This window comes from Saccostrea echinata, unplaced genomic scaffold (assembly GCF_033153115.1).
Source record: "Saccostrea echinata isolate AGI-Se365-2 ecotype Australia unplaced genomic scaffold, CSIRO_AGI_Sech_v1 ptg000033l, whole genome shotgun sequence".
In the NCBI taxonomy this organism is placed as follows: Eukaryota; Metazoa; Mollusca; class Bivalvia; order Ostreida; family Ostreidae; genus Saccostrea; species Saccostrea echinata.
The window spans coordinates 20,533,108-20,550,709 of NW_026889782.1; the positions used below are offsets into that span (position 1 = coordinate 20,533,108).

The 17,602-nt window shown below is 31.0% G+C and overlaps 2 protein-coding genes across 6 annotated transcripts in view; one reads left to right on the forward strand and one right to left on the reverse strand.

The window, feature by feature from the left end:
• LOC133199042 (tropomodulin-1-like) lies at positions 1-15,212 on the reverse strand. Of its 5 annotated transcripts, XM_061334929.1 has the most exons (10): positions 15,197-15,211; positions 13,167-13,240; positions 8,972-9,109; positions 7,936-8,092; positions 6,921-7,121; positions 6,002-6,132; positions 5,087-5,194; positions 3,739-3,882; positions 2,003-2,150; positions 1-1,554 (listed from the first exon to the last, which is right to left on the reverse strand). In XM_061334929.1, exons 3-10 carry the CDS (start codon positions 9,095-9,097, stop codon positions 1,526-1,528), a joined length of 1,044 nt encoding a protein of 347 aa, XP_061190913.1. In that variant the 5' UTR covers positions 9,098-9,109; positions 13,167-13,240; positions 15,197-15,211; the 3' UTR covers positions 1-1,525. The 5 variants fall into 5 exon arrangements, with proteins under 5 accessions (XP_061190913.1, XP_061190914.1, XP_061190912.1 ...); XM_061334930.1 differs by lacking the exon at positions 13,167-13,240 and having other exon boundaries at positions 15,197-15,212; XM_061334928.1 differs by lacking the exons at positions 13,167-13,240; positions 15,197-15,211 and adding an exon at positions 11,821-11,867.
• Positions 15,213-15,985: 773 nt separating this feature from the next.
• The window catches only part of LOC133199044 (dynein axonemal heavy chain 6-like), a 45,113-nt gene continuing 43,496 nt past the window's right edge, over positions 15,986-17,602 (forward strand). The window contains exons 1-3 of the mRNA XM_061334933.1: positions 15,986-16,265; positions 16,531-16,728; positions 16,907-17,018. Of these exons, the coding sequence (XP_061190917.1) occupies positions 15,990-16,265; positions 16,531-16,728; positions 16,907-17,018 (586 nt within the window). The 5' untranslated portion in view covers positions 15,986-15,989. The remainder of the gene's footprint in view (positions 16,266-16,530; positions 16,729-16,906; positions 17,019-17,602) is intronic.

The window sequence follows — 17,602 nt, forward strand, 5'->3', positions numbered from 1 at the left end:
AAAAGGTCTCAATTTTTTATTATTGCACATCTATTGACTTCTACAGGACTCAGGACATCTGTATCTCCTACAATACAAAAAGATTCAGGACATAAGTAAGACTAAGTGTCATGATACAAATGACATATCCAAACTTTACTATCAAGAACATGGAGTGTGATAAAAATCACAAGTACAAAGTACTTACAATTATTTCAGTATTTTGAAATTCAAGAATTAACCAAAGAAAATCAATGTCTGCTACATGTACAATAAATATTATTCAATATATTTTTGGGCAAGTAACATTCCAGGTAAAATTTTCAAAATAAAATAGCTGAATTAAATTTTATTTTTAGACTGGTGCAGGCTAATATCAGCATCAGTCAACTGAATTACAAAATACCTCATAATTCCTAACCCATGTGTATGCATTAGACATAGAATTCCATTTACCGGTACGTAAAAAAATTAGTGTGCAATAACACAGGGGTATTTTGATGTAATCAAATGCATCTTAATTAAAATAAAATAATTTTTACAGTTAATGACATATCAAAATAATCAATTATATTCAGGAGTCAAATTTTTGTGGGAAAAGGAAAACATTTGGTTTCTAGGGACTTTATTTCATGGTTTAAGAAGACACATGAATACTTTTGTTTAAAATTTTATCATTTTGTGAAGGATGTCTCTTTGTATCCCATAAACAAATGAAAATTAATCCACTTTGGAAATTAATGAATTCATGGTAATAAATACTGTAATGAAAAAGGCCCATGCAAACATATATATATATATATATATATATGATCATGTAGAGTTTTAAATTAGTTTTAAAATACATAACATCAAAAATACTTATATTCATTATGATAATTATTGAGAGTTTAATTTTATATTTCTGCTGTCATTAAATTGCTCGCAATATGGCAATAAGATTTATTTACCTATATTCTATATCACAAAGATACCATGAGACCCACTAAATCCATTAAATGACATCATTTACTTGATAGTACTGAAGTAAAACTTCTAAAACAATTATAACAAAGCTACTATAAGCAGTATAAAAATGTACAGAAAAATGACAAAAACATTTAAATATTACAAAGTAACATATTTTTAAAACAAATGCCACCGTGATTGTTACATTATTTTTCTAGTATACCAGAACTTAAATCACAAATATTCATTTCAATGATTATTGCAAAACGAACATCATAAAATCTTCATAAATGCAGCAGCTCTGATGACATACGAAAACTTAAACACAAGACATAAACAAAACTTTCCTATTCCTCATTTTTGTAAGAAAATATGGTTCATTACAGAGATTCTTTTTTTTTACATTCTATCCAGTCGAAATCAAGTCGCCCTCTTCTGCGGGTTTCATTTTAGATGCTGCAAGAGAAACTGGCTTGTACTGGAAGCACGAATTATAAACATTCCATTTCCTTTGTGAAATAAGGCATGAAAACCATGTGACAGGTAACTAAGCAACAAGATAAGGTCAGTCTAATATCTGTAAAATGTCTGTACATCACTAATCCTTTCCAACTCGCTTCTTTCTCACTGAAAAGAAAAATAAAGATCAAATCTTGTCAGTAACACTTAAAACATTTTCTATTAAAACAAGTTTAGAAAAATATTTATTCATATACTGTAGAAATACTTTTTTCTGCATCAGAGATTACTTTTTACTGTGTATGCAGTAAGAAATTTTCCACAAAAATTTGTCACTGCGTACTCTGAGTTCCTTTAAGACACAATGACTATCCAAGAAATCTGCGTATTTTTCTAACCATGTACAGAAATTCTAATTTCACAGAATTATGACCCCATAGAAAGAAGTATGTCTACAGTACATGTATTTAAACAGCTTTTTTTTTTCAAATAAATGGTATTGCATCATAGTATTTAAATTGCATCTTGAAGCACAAGTTGAAGAATAATCTCAGATAATGTCTATATGCATCAGTTTTCTTTCAGCTTTTATGGAAACATCTTCATAATTACTTACAATTATCGTTGTTCTCCTGGAGTTTTTCATGGATTCGAACTCTTGCATCAGGAAATTCTAAAGCAATTCCAAACCTAAGTAAGTTACTGTTTTCACCGACTAGTTTGACTAGAGCCATCTCGACTTTGTTTCCCAGCACCTCTGGTTTCTACAAAATAATATCAAAAAGTGGAGATGATGCACAATATGTGTCACATACATGTAAATCATGCTGAGAAAAAAAATAGCCTTTCAAATCACTTTCAAAGAAATGAGAGTTGTCTTTCTTGGTCTATCACTTCTGATCTGGAAAAGAAGTCCAAGACTTCAAGAAAAGAATTTTTTTAACTAAATACTAAAGACAGTCAAATTTTGGATTCAAAATAAGCATTCACATTAAATTCTGAGTGCTAACAATCTATGTATTGTTTGTTTTGTCTTTAAAATTTCTTTAATACAGGGTGTTTCAGAAAACATGCAACCATATACTTTCCTCACTTTATTCATATGCAAACAGGAACATATGGACGTTTTATATAAAATTATGCTAAAAAGGCTAAAGATTTTATTAATAACAAAAATTTAGAAAAAAAATTACCATTTGAATTAATTATGACATCATATTTGACATCACTGAAAAAACAGATAATTTCATTCTTAATGTGGAATTTAATAAAAAGCAATCATCAGGAGTTCTGATACTGCTTTATCAGAGCATGTCACTAGTTCCTGTGATTAGGACAAGGAAAATTACGTTTACAGAATGCAAAGAACTTACTAATAGTAATATAAAGTGGAAGTTGTATAAATCTGTAAAATTTTGCAGCTAATGGAAGAGTTAATGCATGATAAAAGAAATTTAAAGAAAAAAAAATTCAAGAAAAAGACAATTAGAACACATGAAAACATTTAGAATGTTACAAAAGAGGCATTGTTCCAGAGACTCACATGAAATCCTTTTGTAAAATAACAGAGTTTGTGAACAAATTGAGCAAGTCAAGTGTAGATCAGATGCTGAAATATGTCTTAAGTCTTAAACCTTGGACTTGTTAGAACAAGTGTTTGGAGGACCATTCAACTCTTTCAAATCCGTTAAATTGGGTCTCCACACTCACCTGACTTAACACCCCTTGACTTTTATCTGTGGGGATATTTAAAGGTCAAAGTTTTTAAAATACACCCCCAAAAACAAATGAACTCAAAATGGTGCGAAAAATGATTCCTGATTCATTACCAAGAGACTCTCTGCAATAGTAATGAGAACTTTCTTGCATCGGATAGATTTATTCATTCAGCAAAAATGACGCCATTTAGGACATATTTTGTAACCAAGTGAAATTTTACAAGTTTCTTTTTTCTTTTGTAATTCATTATCTATTTGACATATTAACTTTATTTTCATAAGAATAAATCTTGAGCTTGTGACTTTTAATTTGATATGTTGGTGCATGGTATTGGTTGAAACACCAGTAAAATTTAATCAATCAAAATGGTTGCATGTTTTCTGAAACATCCTGTACCTGATTTTCTATTTTGATATCATAATCATCTTATATTGACACATTCTTTCTGTTGACCGCCGATATATGGCTGAAATATTGCCGACTCGGCGTTAAATAATATCAATCAGTCTTTCTGTTCTTTTATCTGGTTGGCTACTTATATATATATAGCTCTATAGAGCTCCTTAAATGTTTTCTTTATATTGAAAGCTTAATTTCTACAATCTGATTGGTAGTTTAGAGTTTTTCTCTTACCTGATTGGCTACTCTAAGCTCCTGAAGTGTTTGGTTCTTATTGATAGCTTTCATAAGTTCTACTATGGATTCCCCGCTAATGAAATTGGACTCCACATTTAACACTTTCAGGGTTTTATTTTCTGACAAGGCCTCTGCTAATTTCTGAAAAATGCAGAACAATTTAACACTAGAAATTAAAAGAACTATATTCTTAAAAGCATATTTTTGCCCCCATAAAAGCCAAATTTTGAAAAACTCTTGAAATATATACAATTGTATATATCGTATGAAAAATCTTAGATTACAGAAATTATCATAGTTTGGAAGATTTATGTCAATGCTTCTTTGACATCACAAACTATTTGAATTTTCTGTTATTTTCAAGAAAAAGGATAAAATTTGCTCAACTTTGAATACAGAATATACAGAGCACAAGCTTGCCCCAGATCAATACATACAAATCTGATCAATATTATAACTCTACACATTATATCAAAAGATCGAGCTGGGGCAGACCTGTGCTTGATGACTTTTAATTAAAATATCTATTTAAAATACACTATTTTCTCTCAAAATCATTGAAATATGAATTTATGTTATCTTCTTGATGTCCTATTTAACATATGGCATCATGGCTGATGAAAATACATGTATTTAATACTTTCAATTCTGCAGATATACCCTGGTTTAGAACATACCTCCCGGTAATTATATATTTCTACCTCTACGTTTTATTTGAGGGCAGATATTGGTCATTATCGAATATAGTCCTTTATTATTCACAATCTAAACATGCAATGAAAGATAAGAAAACTCAGCTAACACATGCAACTTTGACCTGTTAACCACTTTTGTTGTTTTTCAGTATTTCAGATGACATTTGTCAGTAAAATTTGGCCTTCTAATTAAGATTCACAGATTTGACAATGCAGAATAAAGTGATTAAAGTAAAACAAAAAAACAAAAAAAGAAAAAAAATCAATAGCTTTAGTTACTTTAACTAAGCTGCCATTACAAAGCATTCTAGATTGTAATCATTCAAGCATTTGCTTGACAATAATACTTCTGAAGTGTTTATGAAACTTAAATGCTAAAATTTTTAATTTTCAAATTTTAATAGATAAACACACACTTAGAATATACAATTATTTAATTAGCATTCAAATTCAAAAGAAAAAATTGCTATTACCATGATGATGTCATTTGAATCCTCAAAGCATGCTTATATTTGTAAATCCATTCAAAATATCTCCAACATCAACATCCCCTGGCCACATTTATAGATAAATCAGGCATCTTATAAAATGGTTCCATGTTTGGTAATTTCTATAATGCAATGTTTACTGAAAAGTTTATTTTATGTTACCTTGGCAACTTTGTCTGTCATATTAACACTAGCCATCTCCAGATTTTCCAGGACTGTGTTTGTTTTCAGAGCATCACAAATCTCTATCAACCTCTCCACCGAAATATTCTAAATAAACAAATGCTTTAATTTAATAATCACATTGATTTTTTAAAATCTCAATTGTACAAAAATTCACCAAACTGCTACAAATCTTATGAAAGAATGACACTGTTTTCTTTTTTTTTTTTTTTTTAACAATCATTTGCACATTCCAGCTGAATTTACTTATTTTGAGGAATAATCTTACACTGATGTAAATTAACAGTCAACAAAGTTGATATGAATGTTCCCTCAACATGTCATACACTGATTTGAATAAAATCGAAAATTTGTGTAGCAGCGAGTGTTGGATTAGACAGGTCTCACTGTACACATATTGATTTCATTGCATTTACAGATAACCTTACATTCAATGACACTTGTATGAGACTGACCTTGATATTGTTAAGGTGTTTGAAACTGACCTTGATACTGTTGAGTTTGAGGTGTTAACTGACCATGATATTGTTGACACTGAGTTCACTGACCTTGATATTGTTGAAGTTGAGGTGTTTACTGACCTTGATATTGTTAAGGTTGAGGTATGTACTTACCTAGATATTTGAGGTTGTGGTGTTTACTGACCTTAATACGTTTGAGGACTATTGAGGTTGAGAGGTTAACTGACCTTCATACTGTTGAGGTTGTGGTGTTGACTGACCTTAATATGTTTGAGGACAATTGAGGTTGAGGTGTTGACTGACCTTGATATTTGAGGTTGAGATGTTGACTGACCTTGATATTTTTGAGGTTTAGGTGCTTACAGACCTTGATGTTGTTGAGGTTTAGGTGTTTACTGACCTTAATATTGTTAAGGATGAGGTCTTTACTGACCTTGATATTGTTGAGGTTGAGGTGTTTCAGTTTTGGATCATTGTCCTTTAGTTTCTGTAGACTCTCCTCCACATCTGTGGTGTTGGGAGGCTCGTCTGGGACCTTGATCAACTCCTGGGCTTTGGCAACTCCTAAAACACGTATATACAGACATCTGAATAACACTACTGAACAGCCATAATTTGTTGTATATCCCGTCTCTATCCTGACAAACTACTAGCATTCTGATAACCATCTTAAATGGTTTCTTTTCTTTTGTAATATTTTCTTTCATCAACTTCTAAATGAATTTCATACTTTGTAATGATAAAACAGCTTTACAATTCAGCAATACGTTGACAATTTATATCTACTTTGAAAAATATTAAAATTATTACATTTATGTCACAATTAAACTTTATGATACTATGAGTTATTTGATTTTTTAACAAAAATAAAAATGCAGTATTTCATGACTAAAATGATATATGGTTTGTATTAGAAATATGATAGGTAAAAAAAATACTTAGCTTTAAAAATGTAACATATATCATGAAACACTCTGTATGTAATATGATGTAGTCTTCTAGAATTTACTTTATTTGTTGGTTTTATTTTTTGTCTTTAGTAATTGCTAGAAACTCATTTTCAAGCCTAAACACTTTAATCTACATTTAAATTAATCTTGAGCAAAGACACTTCTGTTTTCAAGTCTGCATCTATTTACTATTATAAGACAAGTGGCTTTACTCAGGCCATCTAAAAACTAAATAGAAATTCACATTCATAGTTTGACCCAGTGTAGAAAGAATTTTCACTATTAAACCAAAAATCTGAAATTCTAGCTAAAATCTGTACATTTTGGAACATAGCTTTAAAATTAGACTAGCTCATTTAAAAAAAAAAAAAATTCATAACACCCAGAAAATCTGTCGTTTACCCTGAAATCCGCCACCGTCAATCTTCGTGTTCTCCAGTCCGGCATAGTACTGAGTCTGGTTCAGCATTCCGTGGAACCCCAGCACCGCGGCGAGGTCTACCAGCTCCTCCTCTGAGGCCTGGGTCAGGATGTCGTCCCACTCTGTATCAATGCTCTCCTCCTCCTTAGTTTTGGGTTCCTCCTTCGGTTTCCAGATTTTTCCTGGGTAATTAATATATCATATACTGTGAAATCACTACTTTTCGGGGGGGGGGGGGGGGGGGGGGATTGTTAATTCTCATTGTTTTTGTGGTATGACGAAACCCACGAATTCGTGTCCTCAACGATATGTACAATTTCAAATGCCTTATAACTAACACTTCTTCATCCACAAAAATAAATCCCCATAAACCTTCTTTTTTTTTCTCAAATTGGGATGAACCAGTATTTTTTTTTCTCTCAAACCACAAAAATCTGACCCATACAAATATGTACAGTAATTCTCTAAGCTGTAGTTGGTCCTTGATATCTTGAATATGTTGGAACTATATCAAAGACATCCAGTTGTTTGTGTTATTATTAAAGTAAATATTGTAATGTTGGATAAGGTCAGGATCACTGATTCACTATGACACATTCACCAATAATAAACATCTCAATGTTTGAGATATTAAAATTAAATAGAGTGTAAGTGGAATTTTGAGCAAAAATTTAGCCATTTGATGATGCCTAGAAGATAACGGAAATCTCCGATGTGGAATGAATTGCTAGTAATATTCAATTTTAGTGATCTCAACATCTTCGCTAAAAATATCGAAATCATTTATAACAACCTTCAGCCTTTGACCTAAAGTGACCTCTGATTTCCTTTTTAATCTTTCACCTATACTGAGCTCTGATTTCCTTTTTAACCTTTTACCTATACTGACCTCTGATCTCCCTTTTAACTTTTGACCTATACTGACCTCTGATCTCCTTTTTAACCTTTGAACTATATTGACCTCTGATCTCCTTTTAACCTTTGACCTATACTGACCTCTGATTTCCTTGACAAAAGGTTTATTTTGTTCCCAGTCTTTTTCTTCCTTAGCCTTCTTCTCCAGGAACTGGAGCAGTTTCTGTCTCTGGAACGGCCCGGTCGGTGCCTTAGAGGTCTGGTTCTTCATACGCTGACTAGGGGGAAGTAAGGAATTCTGTGAAAAAGGGGCACAAATTACATAGCATATTTTTGAATAGTAAACATTATGTTTGAGACAAAGAAAATATACCTTTTTCTGCTGCACAGAAGGTATGTTTTGACAGATTTACCTTGCTAGAAAATATTTACTGAATTACAGAAGTTAATTTTTTTTCTTCTCATAACTGATCTATTCTGTTTTATTACATTTACTAATACATGTACTATAGTGACAATACTGATGAAACAAGTACAGAATTCCTAAACCTCATCATTGTTTAACTTTCTGCATGATGATAGCTGATGTTTATTATGATGATGATCATAATGATGATGATAGCTGATAAGGAAAGAGCTCTCTCCCAATTTATGAAATTAATGCCCTTAAATCCAGACTAAGAGTCCATGCTGTAATAATCATTCAATTTACACCTGGATGTCTCAAAATAATTCCTTAACAAACTCACAGCTAGGTCAAAGTTCCCATTCAACCCTAACATTTAACTCACATGGGGATCATTTTAAGTTCCCATTCAACCTTAACAAACTCACATCTGGGTCAAAGTTCCCATTCAATCTAATCTAAGACTTAACAAACTCACATTTGGATCAAAGTTCCCATTCAACCTTAACAAACTCACATCTGGATCAAAGTTCCCATTCAACCTTAACAAACTCACATCTGGATCAAAGTTCCTATTCAACCTTAACAAAACTCACATCTGGGTCAAAGTTCCCATTCAATTTAATCTTAACAAACTCAGACACATTGGGATCAAAGTTCCCATTCAACCGTAACAAAACTCACATCTGGGTCAAAGTTCCCATTCAATCTAATCTTAACAAACTCAGACACATTGGGATCAAAGTTCCCATTCAACCTTAACAAACTCACATCTGGGTCAAAGTTCCCATTCAGCTCTTCCAGCTCCTCTGGGGACAGGGATTCCAGGAGTTTGTCGATGTCATCGAGGTCAATTTCGGGGACATCATGGACGGGCTTCAGACTGGGGACCTCCATATTGTCAGCTGACTACAATTATACAACAGTTATCATAGTAACATATTAATCACAAAATTTCTGTATAAATGTACAGATGACAATGAGTTTCATGTTTTAATTACTATGTACTAGATGTGTATTGTCACAGAACCACTCATTATTATTTGCTATAATTCTTAGATTTATTTCAATATATTTTTTCAAATATGTCTTGTACATTTCTCTATGGACATGATCCGAATTAAGAAATATAAAATTTTACAATATTTATGAAATACATACAACACTATTTAAGTATTCACTTTATATTTTAAGATTCGGTTATGAAATGAAATAAATTCCATGAAAATTATTTTTAAAGACTTTCATTTTTCTCAACAATTGAATAGAAGCATAAAATAGCTAACCCATATTTAAAACATGATTAACTACCTGTACATTAAATAAAACTGTATGTATGATGCATCTAAGTTTCCCTTTATCTAAATTTTCATTCATCATATAACAGTTGTCAAACTTGCTGAGGAACATTATTGACACTTGAAGGCATTAAAATACACATACCATTGGAATGACTAACTCATGAATACAAATTATAATATCTGTTTGGGCTGTAAATACATCTAATAAATAGGTCTTATGCACTTCTAAATATCAGTTTTACCTTTTTCAAAGTATATAATTATCTAGATATATCTATATACATCTCAGAGTAAATTTATGCTAGTAGCTACACTCTATTCCATATTACATGTATGACACCTTTAATACTAATCTTAGTACATATGACACTTGGATATACCTACCTATGATTTTATTCTTTAATAATAAACTATAATATGAGTATATAGTATCATGTCTACAATTATATGTTACATGCTAGAAGACTAATACAGAGCTTACTTCAAGTCTCTTACATTATTACAATAACCATGATAACTAAAATATATTTACAGACAGAAAATGGATTATACTCTTATAATCTTTTAATTAAATCATGGCACAATGTAAGTACCAGGTTTCTTCATTCAGAGCAAGAAAACTATGATACAGCTGCTGTTTGAAATATACGCCATAAACCAGCTGATGACCTGTAATACATATAACCTGATCTATTTATAGACAGGAATGTCTGGCAGGCTCCATAGATAACACACAATATGTGGCCAACATCGAGGGTGTGTTCTTGTACAATATCCAATGTAAAAATAATTCTGTTTCAATTCATCTTTTTTTTTTTTGGCACCTCCATTCCGTTTATTATATTTTCAAAGTCAGAACCCCGGCCGACCTTCAATCAGTTACACAGCCAATACATTGTGTTCAGATCAAGAAATTTATGATAGAAGTTTTCTTGTTAATTGGGAATTCAACAAATATTTAATTTAACTATTCCACTAATACAATGTCAACTAGTTAAAAAAAAAATGTGTAGTGTTATTATTTTACAATGGATTTCCTAGATTCATCATTTAAGTGTGATTTAACTAATTTGTCAATAATAAAAAGCAAATATTAAAAATTTGTGTAACTTCTCTTCAAAATGGGATTTTTTTTTCCAAAACAAGGGAAATTGGGGCATGATCTGCTAGTTATATGTATAGCCCTTTAAAATCTCTGCTATAAAACAAAAAAAATCCTTATAAATATTGTTCCTGAAAATGATAAACTATCATATTACATAAATATACTCAAAATATTCTGCAAGTAATCATCTAGCTAACAAAGGCTTAAGAAACATTATTCCCACTCCAGTTTTAAAAATGACTGCCCCCTATTTTTCAAAGTAAACCTATGTTCACTTAACTGTTCAATAGGTTTAAACTCGTATTTTGGGTTAAATACCTGCCGATACAAAGCCTGTTTATCTTGGCTGTTATAAGTAACTGACTCATCAGATTAAAAAGATCAAAAACTGTTTATTATTCACAAGTAGTTATAAAGGCGTAATTTATGTGTGTTTGTTAATATGCTTTGAATATACAGCACACTAAGAGAATATACAACAATGTATTTATAAGCAAGTCTTAGAATATTCCATAAATTCTGGAACAGTTGATTTCTCTCTAGATTTTAAAAACCTATCATTTATCTACAAATATCAGCAAACGTTAATTATAATTCTCTAAGTGCATATGTACTACATATATAGCTGTATAGTAGTGTTATAACATTCTCATCAAACATGTGTTCATAACTGGGATAAGAAAAAGCAAATATTTGTAGGCTTATTATTTTTTGTTCCTGGATGTGTATTCTGTTCAGCTACATATATGTATGATAAATACGAGTGCTATAAATTAAATGCACTATGTAAATACCTGACTATAACTCGGGGACAGTTTTTTGTGAAACTCTCCAATCTTACATAAAACATGATAATTCAATATGACCATTTTTGTTTAAAAAAAATCATTTTTATGTTCTATTCTGAGCATAACAAACATAAAGAAATTGTTTTGTTTGCTACTTGTCTGTCTGTCTAGCTGTACGTCCGTCTGTCTGAGAATTTCCAAATTTCCAAAAAAGTACTTTGTCAAGATACTGTAGCAATTATACATGACCATTCCTTTTTCATTCAGTTTTAATAATTAAAGAAGAGTAAAAGGTGGTCTTTCAAAATTTTAGACAAAGTTTCAAGTCAAATCTTTTCTTTTATCTCTATCCATTCATTGACATAATAAATTGTTTTCTAAATCTACAAAGTAAATGCACTGCTCTATAAAATCTACAATGAAAACCTGTGCATTTTTCCCATCTGTCTCTTTTGAATCCATCTCTGAAAATAAGAGCTGGCTACCTTAAAAATCAAAGAAATTATAAACTAATCCATGTTCTAAAAATGCTTTAAATTTCAATGATATCATAAGCAGTTGTCAAAAACTGTTGGTCCTGTAGGCAAAGCCAGTAAGAAATTGTCTGGATGAATAGCTTAATATTAAAAAAAAACATTGGTCCAAATGTCACTGTTGTTTGGAAAAAAAAAATGGTGTGATGCAAATTTTTAAAAGATCAGGATCCAGATGCATAGGTAAGAGGCGAAAAAAACAAAACAAAAAAAAAACAACAACAACAAAGATGGCTGCACAGTGATGGTGCATGATCAAATTTATGACAGCATAGACATAAATCATGTTCTTTAGATTTCTCTGAGATGGAATACTGTTGAAAACAATGAAAGGCATTTGGGTGAAGTTTACAGTTACAAATTTTATTTTCTGTATGTAAATAAGATACATGCACAGTAAAGATGTATCTGGTCTGACAGAATTTATTCTGGTCTGATAGAACCTCTAACTTTGTCAGACCAAATATCTGACAGTGATTTTAGAAAAAATATTCTACAACTCTGATCAATATAAGCATTTTCTATTTTATTTTTTTTTAAAGAGTTTAATATTTAGCCTTTTATATTACAAATGCAAGTCTACAAAATTAAAGCCTTGTCTCCTAAAAATATGTAAAAGTGTTAATTAAAATATGTAATTATAATTAAAAATTATTGATTAATTAAGTGGATTACTCTCTTTTCACTTAGAAAAATCTAGTGTTTAACAAGGAAATTCTAAATCCCATAAAAAAAATATTTAATATAGAAATGGCAATGAATCTTCATATTTGTATTACATACACCATGTATATTCATGTATATAGCACCTCTCAAAAGGCTGCATATGCTGTAAACAACTAATTAAGTGCTGGAAACACTCTGATCTTATCTTACTGTGCTCTATATAACACAAACCATCTGGTGAAATCCAATACATTAGCAGGCCTGTTGTGTGTTATGTCTAATGTACATGTATTTTATCACCAAGCAAATCATGTAAATACAAATGTAGCCTAAAATTGTGCAAAAAACACTTTTTCCCCATTGCTAGTATATATTTATATGGTTAATTTACCCAACTGCGTCAGAAGGAAATTTGAAGAGAGCTTTCATAATATTGTATGCAGGTTATGTTGAATAAAACAAGTGATAAACTTATTTTGTCCAAAATGAAAAAAAGAAATATTTTCCAGTTAAAATAAAAAAAACAAACAAACAGAAGTTTCAACACAATGCTTGTAACCACTAGCCACTAACCTGATTTTTAGGCCTGTTGGAGTTTTACGTTCCACTTTAAAGTTCTGTGCACATGTAAATCACACTGTCCTGACCTGTACAAATATTATGGTCACTTTTAATACCACTGACTTCTATAAATGTTTACACCTGTTTGTGAGTAATAGCTGAACAAACAGTGAAAAATTTCACTTTTGGTGTTATTACATACTTATCTGATAAGATGAGTTTAATATGTTTATAAACATGTTACAGGATAGCTAAAGGGCCATAACTTTTGCTTCATCTTGGTAAGTCTACATAATTTATTTATCATTATATATACCAATGCATCATTACGCTCATGTCCTAGTATGACTGATTATTATTATTTATATTCATTCAGCAAATTTTTACATAATGTCTATGAATGGTAGAAGTTATGATTCTCTTTATATTACCCCCTCCCCTAGAAATTTATATACATTTAAAAACTATATATTAAACTTTTGAAACAATGCATATTGTAATCAATAGTTCACTATGTGTTGATAATTATTAAACGTCGAGTTGGAAAATAGATCAAAATAACATTTATTGATGATTCCCTGACATACTTATCATTAAATTGTATTTAATGGAGCACATTCTGATTCAAAGCAAGAATTTTAGTTTTGGAATCCACTGTACAACCATTAAGACTAGAGGGGATATGGACCTACATCTTTCTTTTCTCTTTGTAAAAATAAAAAAAAAAAAACAAACATTTGTAGTTCCCAATGGTTAGAAAAAAATCTTGAATAAATAATTATAATGCAGTATTGAAATAAAAACCTCTAAATTTAGTCTGTAGGCAGTGTTTTGTTAACGCAAATTTCTGCGTAATTTATGCATAAAAAATACCTTATACCCCCTAATTCATCACCCAAAGGGTCATCATGATGCAAGAAAAATACGGAAACCAATATTAAAAAGTTCCATGTTGTTGCCTGGATGGAACCAGTTTAATAATCTGCATTCAAAAATTCTAGGAATAAACTGTTGCTTTAATTTCCAAGTGACAGTGCTTGGAGTGAGTCTCGTTCAAACAGACGTAAACTCCTACGAGCTAGAATTTTAGCATATCAACAATCTATTTAAATTTTCAAATGATCTATCCAATTTTTAACAAAACTGGAAGTCCGAATTTAAAAGAAATCATGTCTGACATCTGCATATTTATTTCAGTTTTGGCTTTGTAAAAAAGACTGAAGATAGTAAGAATAAGGTCAGCGAAATTCAAATAATTAATGAACAGTTTTGCAAAACGTTCAAAGAACTTTTAGATGTTGCCTCTTGAAAGACGTACTGTAACCAATATGGCGGAATTGGTAGAATGTGTAAATAAAACAAGTTCAATTATATTTTTTACTTTCATATTTTTAAACATTAAATTATGATGAAAGGAATCATACCTAGTATAACATCTGAAAGCAAAATAAGAATATATTTTGACCCTCAAAAATTCTCTTTGACTTCCAAAAGTTCAAAAGGTCATGATGACCCTTAGTTTTCAGAGTCAGCGGAAACACTGGGAAGTCTGTGGTCTTGACATAAGCTGTACATTATTTTGTAGGAGTACAAAACATCAAAGAGAGAAGATTGAGTTTGTAGTAACATATATACATGGTCCTCCTCCTCTTCATAATGAGAGAGAGAGAATGAAACAAGCATCTAAGGTCCTATGATGTAAATAATTAATAATAATAAGCCCTCCTAATTAATGACTTAACTAAAAATAAATTGTCAGAAAACAGCAAAACAATCTCGTTTTCCTATACTATACTGAAGCAACAATACACAGTAGATTATCTCACTCAGTAAGCGATTGTTTAGTAAAAATGAGTCAGAATAAACATCAGGCTTGCTCAAAGGTCTAACGTTAGTCTGGGCCGGGACAGGTCGGCATTAAAATTTTCTTCAATAAACTCTACTTTATAAACAATTCTAATGTAAATGAATATCATAAATTTAGTTTTGATATTTTTAGTCTGGAAACATTTGTTTTACCAAAGTAAATGTAAAAAATTCACCTTTTATTCACTTCTTTTCACTGCACCGTACGTCTCACTCTTCGTCAAGAATCCAATTGACCTTCACCTTGTCAATAAATCTAAAAATAAATATACTTGTTCTCGTTACTGCGAGAAGACATTATATCTTCTTTTTTTTTTTTACAATTTTTTTTTTGCCTGTTATTGTTTCATTGTGAATTAAAGCGTTTGCTAAATTTCTGTATATGTATTCATTTTTTTTTTTCTTTAAAAGTAGCGAAACCTACCGTGTTGCCAAGCAATGTGTAAGCAACATGGCCGCCAAAAAGTGTATCTACTTTTGATTAGGTGGCCAAAATGCAGTAAATACAAGCTGTTTTAGACAGCAATTCATATAGATTTTGAATAAACGTGGAGATAATAGAAAAGGTATTTATAAAATGTTAAGAAAACTTAATGTTTTTCATCTCTTTTTCCTTTGAATTTATTGTTTTGTGTGCAATAATTGAATGTCTGCCAAAAATTCAAAAAGATTATACAGGACAGGGGGTCGTGTTAAATTTTGTAACACTAGTATGAGTAATTGGTAACTGCGTTTTTGTTTGTCATTTTTGCTATTCATTTCTTCTGGATTTTTCACTGTTTGTTTTTAAGGTTAATGGAACGATCAAGATCTATACTGCATTCTAGATCTATTTTTATTTATAATTGTATAGAAAAGTTGACAATGGTAGATGTCAATGAAAATTTATACTTTCATATATAACCAGAATTTGTTTTTATGTGATTTAAATACAATTGAGTGATTTGACATTGTTTTATAGGTTACAAAATGGCCTACAGACAAACAAATGGTGTACACAGGAGTATGAATGATGCTGCAAACATGAATGGATCAGGGATGAATGGAGCAACAGATAATGATCAAATGGCAGCTAGTCAGCCCATGGGATTGAGGGGTATAGACCCAGAATCTCTTAAATCCCGACTCATCTCCTTTGCTCCACAGCAAGCGGCAGTGAATACAAAGGCTCTTCGATTCAATAGAGTCACACAAACCCAAATGAGGAAAAGTTTTGCTCCCATTGGACCAAAATTGGAACCTGTGGTATATACTTATTCTTTGATTGCAACAGGATCATTTACCGAAAGCTGTATTTTGTGTTAAATCACATGTAAATGTTTTCAACATGACGAAATAAAATTTAATCTAAACTTATTAAATGCATCCCTCTAATATTGTGATATTGTGGTGTAATCAAAGCTTTAGCATTATCCATGAACACATGATATGCTACCTCAGAAGTACTGAATATATGTACATTGTAAGATTAAGACTGGAATAAAAAGCAACACTTTTATTTCAACTTCAGCCAAGTTTACAAAAATACCAAGAGAGAAATCATCCAACTTACATTCAGAATCAGAATAGAATAAGGTTGGAGTCCCAGGGAATGTTCAAGAAGGATGAACCTACAGCCAAGAAGATGAAAAGGGCTGGTTCTGTAGAACCAATGGACAAATCCGAGTCCCCCCTCCCAGAATTACCTGGTGACCTCCAACAAAAACAGGTCAGAATTTTTGATAAATTTTGTTTCGTCAAGTTGTTAGAAATGCATTTTTTTTATTCTTACATTATGGTTATCCCCATGACTATTGAAAATTAACCCCCAGTAATTGTGTTTGCCTGCTACTCAGTTGTTTGATTAATAAGCATTGTTCAATAATTTTTTAAAATTTTGAAACCAGGATTCCATGGTTTTACGAGTGCCTACACCCCCATCAGAGCCCAAGCCTATCTCACCTCGGGGTAAAGCACACACATCTGGTCCCAAAATGCCAGCATCAACAAAAGCCAAAAGTAAGTGCTTGGTTTCAGAAAAAAAAGAAGCACCAAAAATATATCATACAAACAATGTAGCTCAAAACTGTATTTAGGAATTCACAAAGTAATGTGCATAGCTATGTTATTATAAAATGTAACTTTTAGGGTTAAATTGTTGCTCAAAACTGTATTTAGGAATTCACAAAGTAATGTGCATAGTTATGTTATTATAAAAGGTAACTTTAAGGATGAAATTGCACAAAAATTATGTTGAACTAAATGTTGCTTCCAGAGATACAGATAAGAGAAATGTTCATATCTTATATAGATTATTTTATTTCATGAACAGAAACTTACAATTAAGACATAAATGACTTTCAGACTCTTTAGCTCTATATGAAAAATTCAAATTACCATTATTCCGTGAGTATGAAATACGAATGAAAATTTTTTGACTTTCCATTATCTTGGAAAAAGGTAGCACATGCTTAAATGAATAAATTTATGTTTGGATTGAAAAGATGTGAAAAATGTTCCTGAAAATTTCAAGACAAAATTGCTTAAACTTATTTCAGTCTTGGAACCTATATTAAGACTTTTATTACAATCATGTATTGATA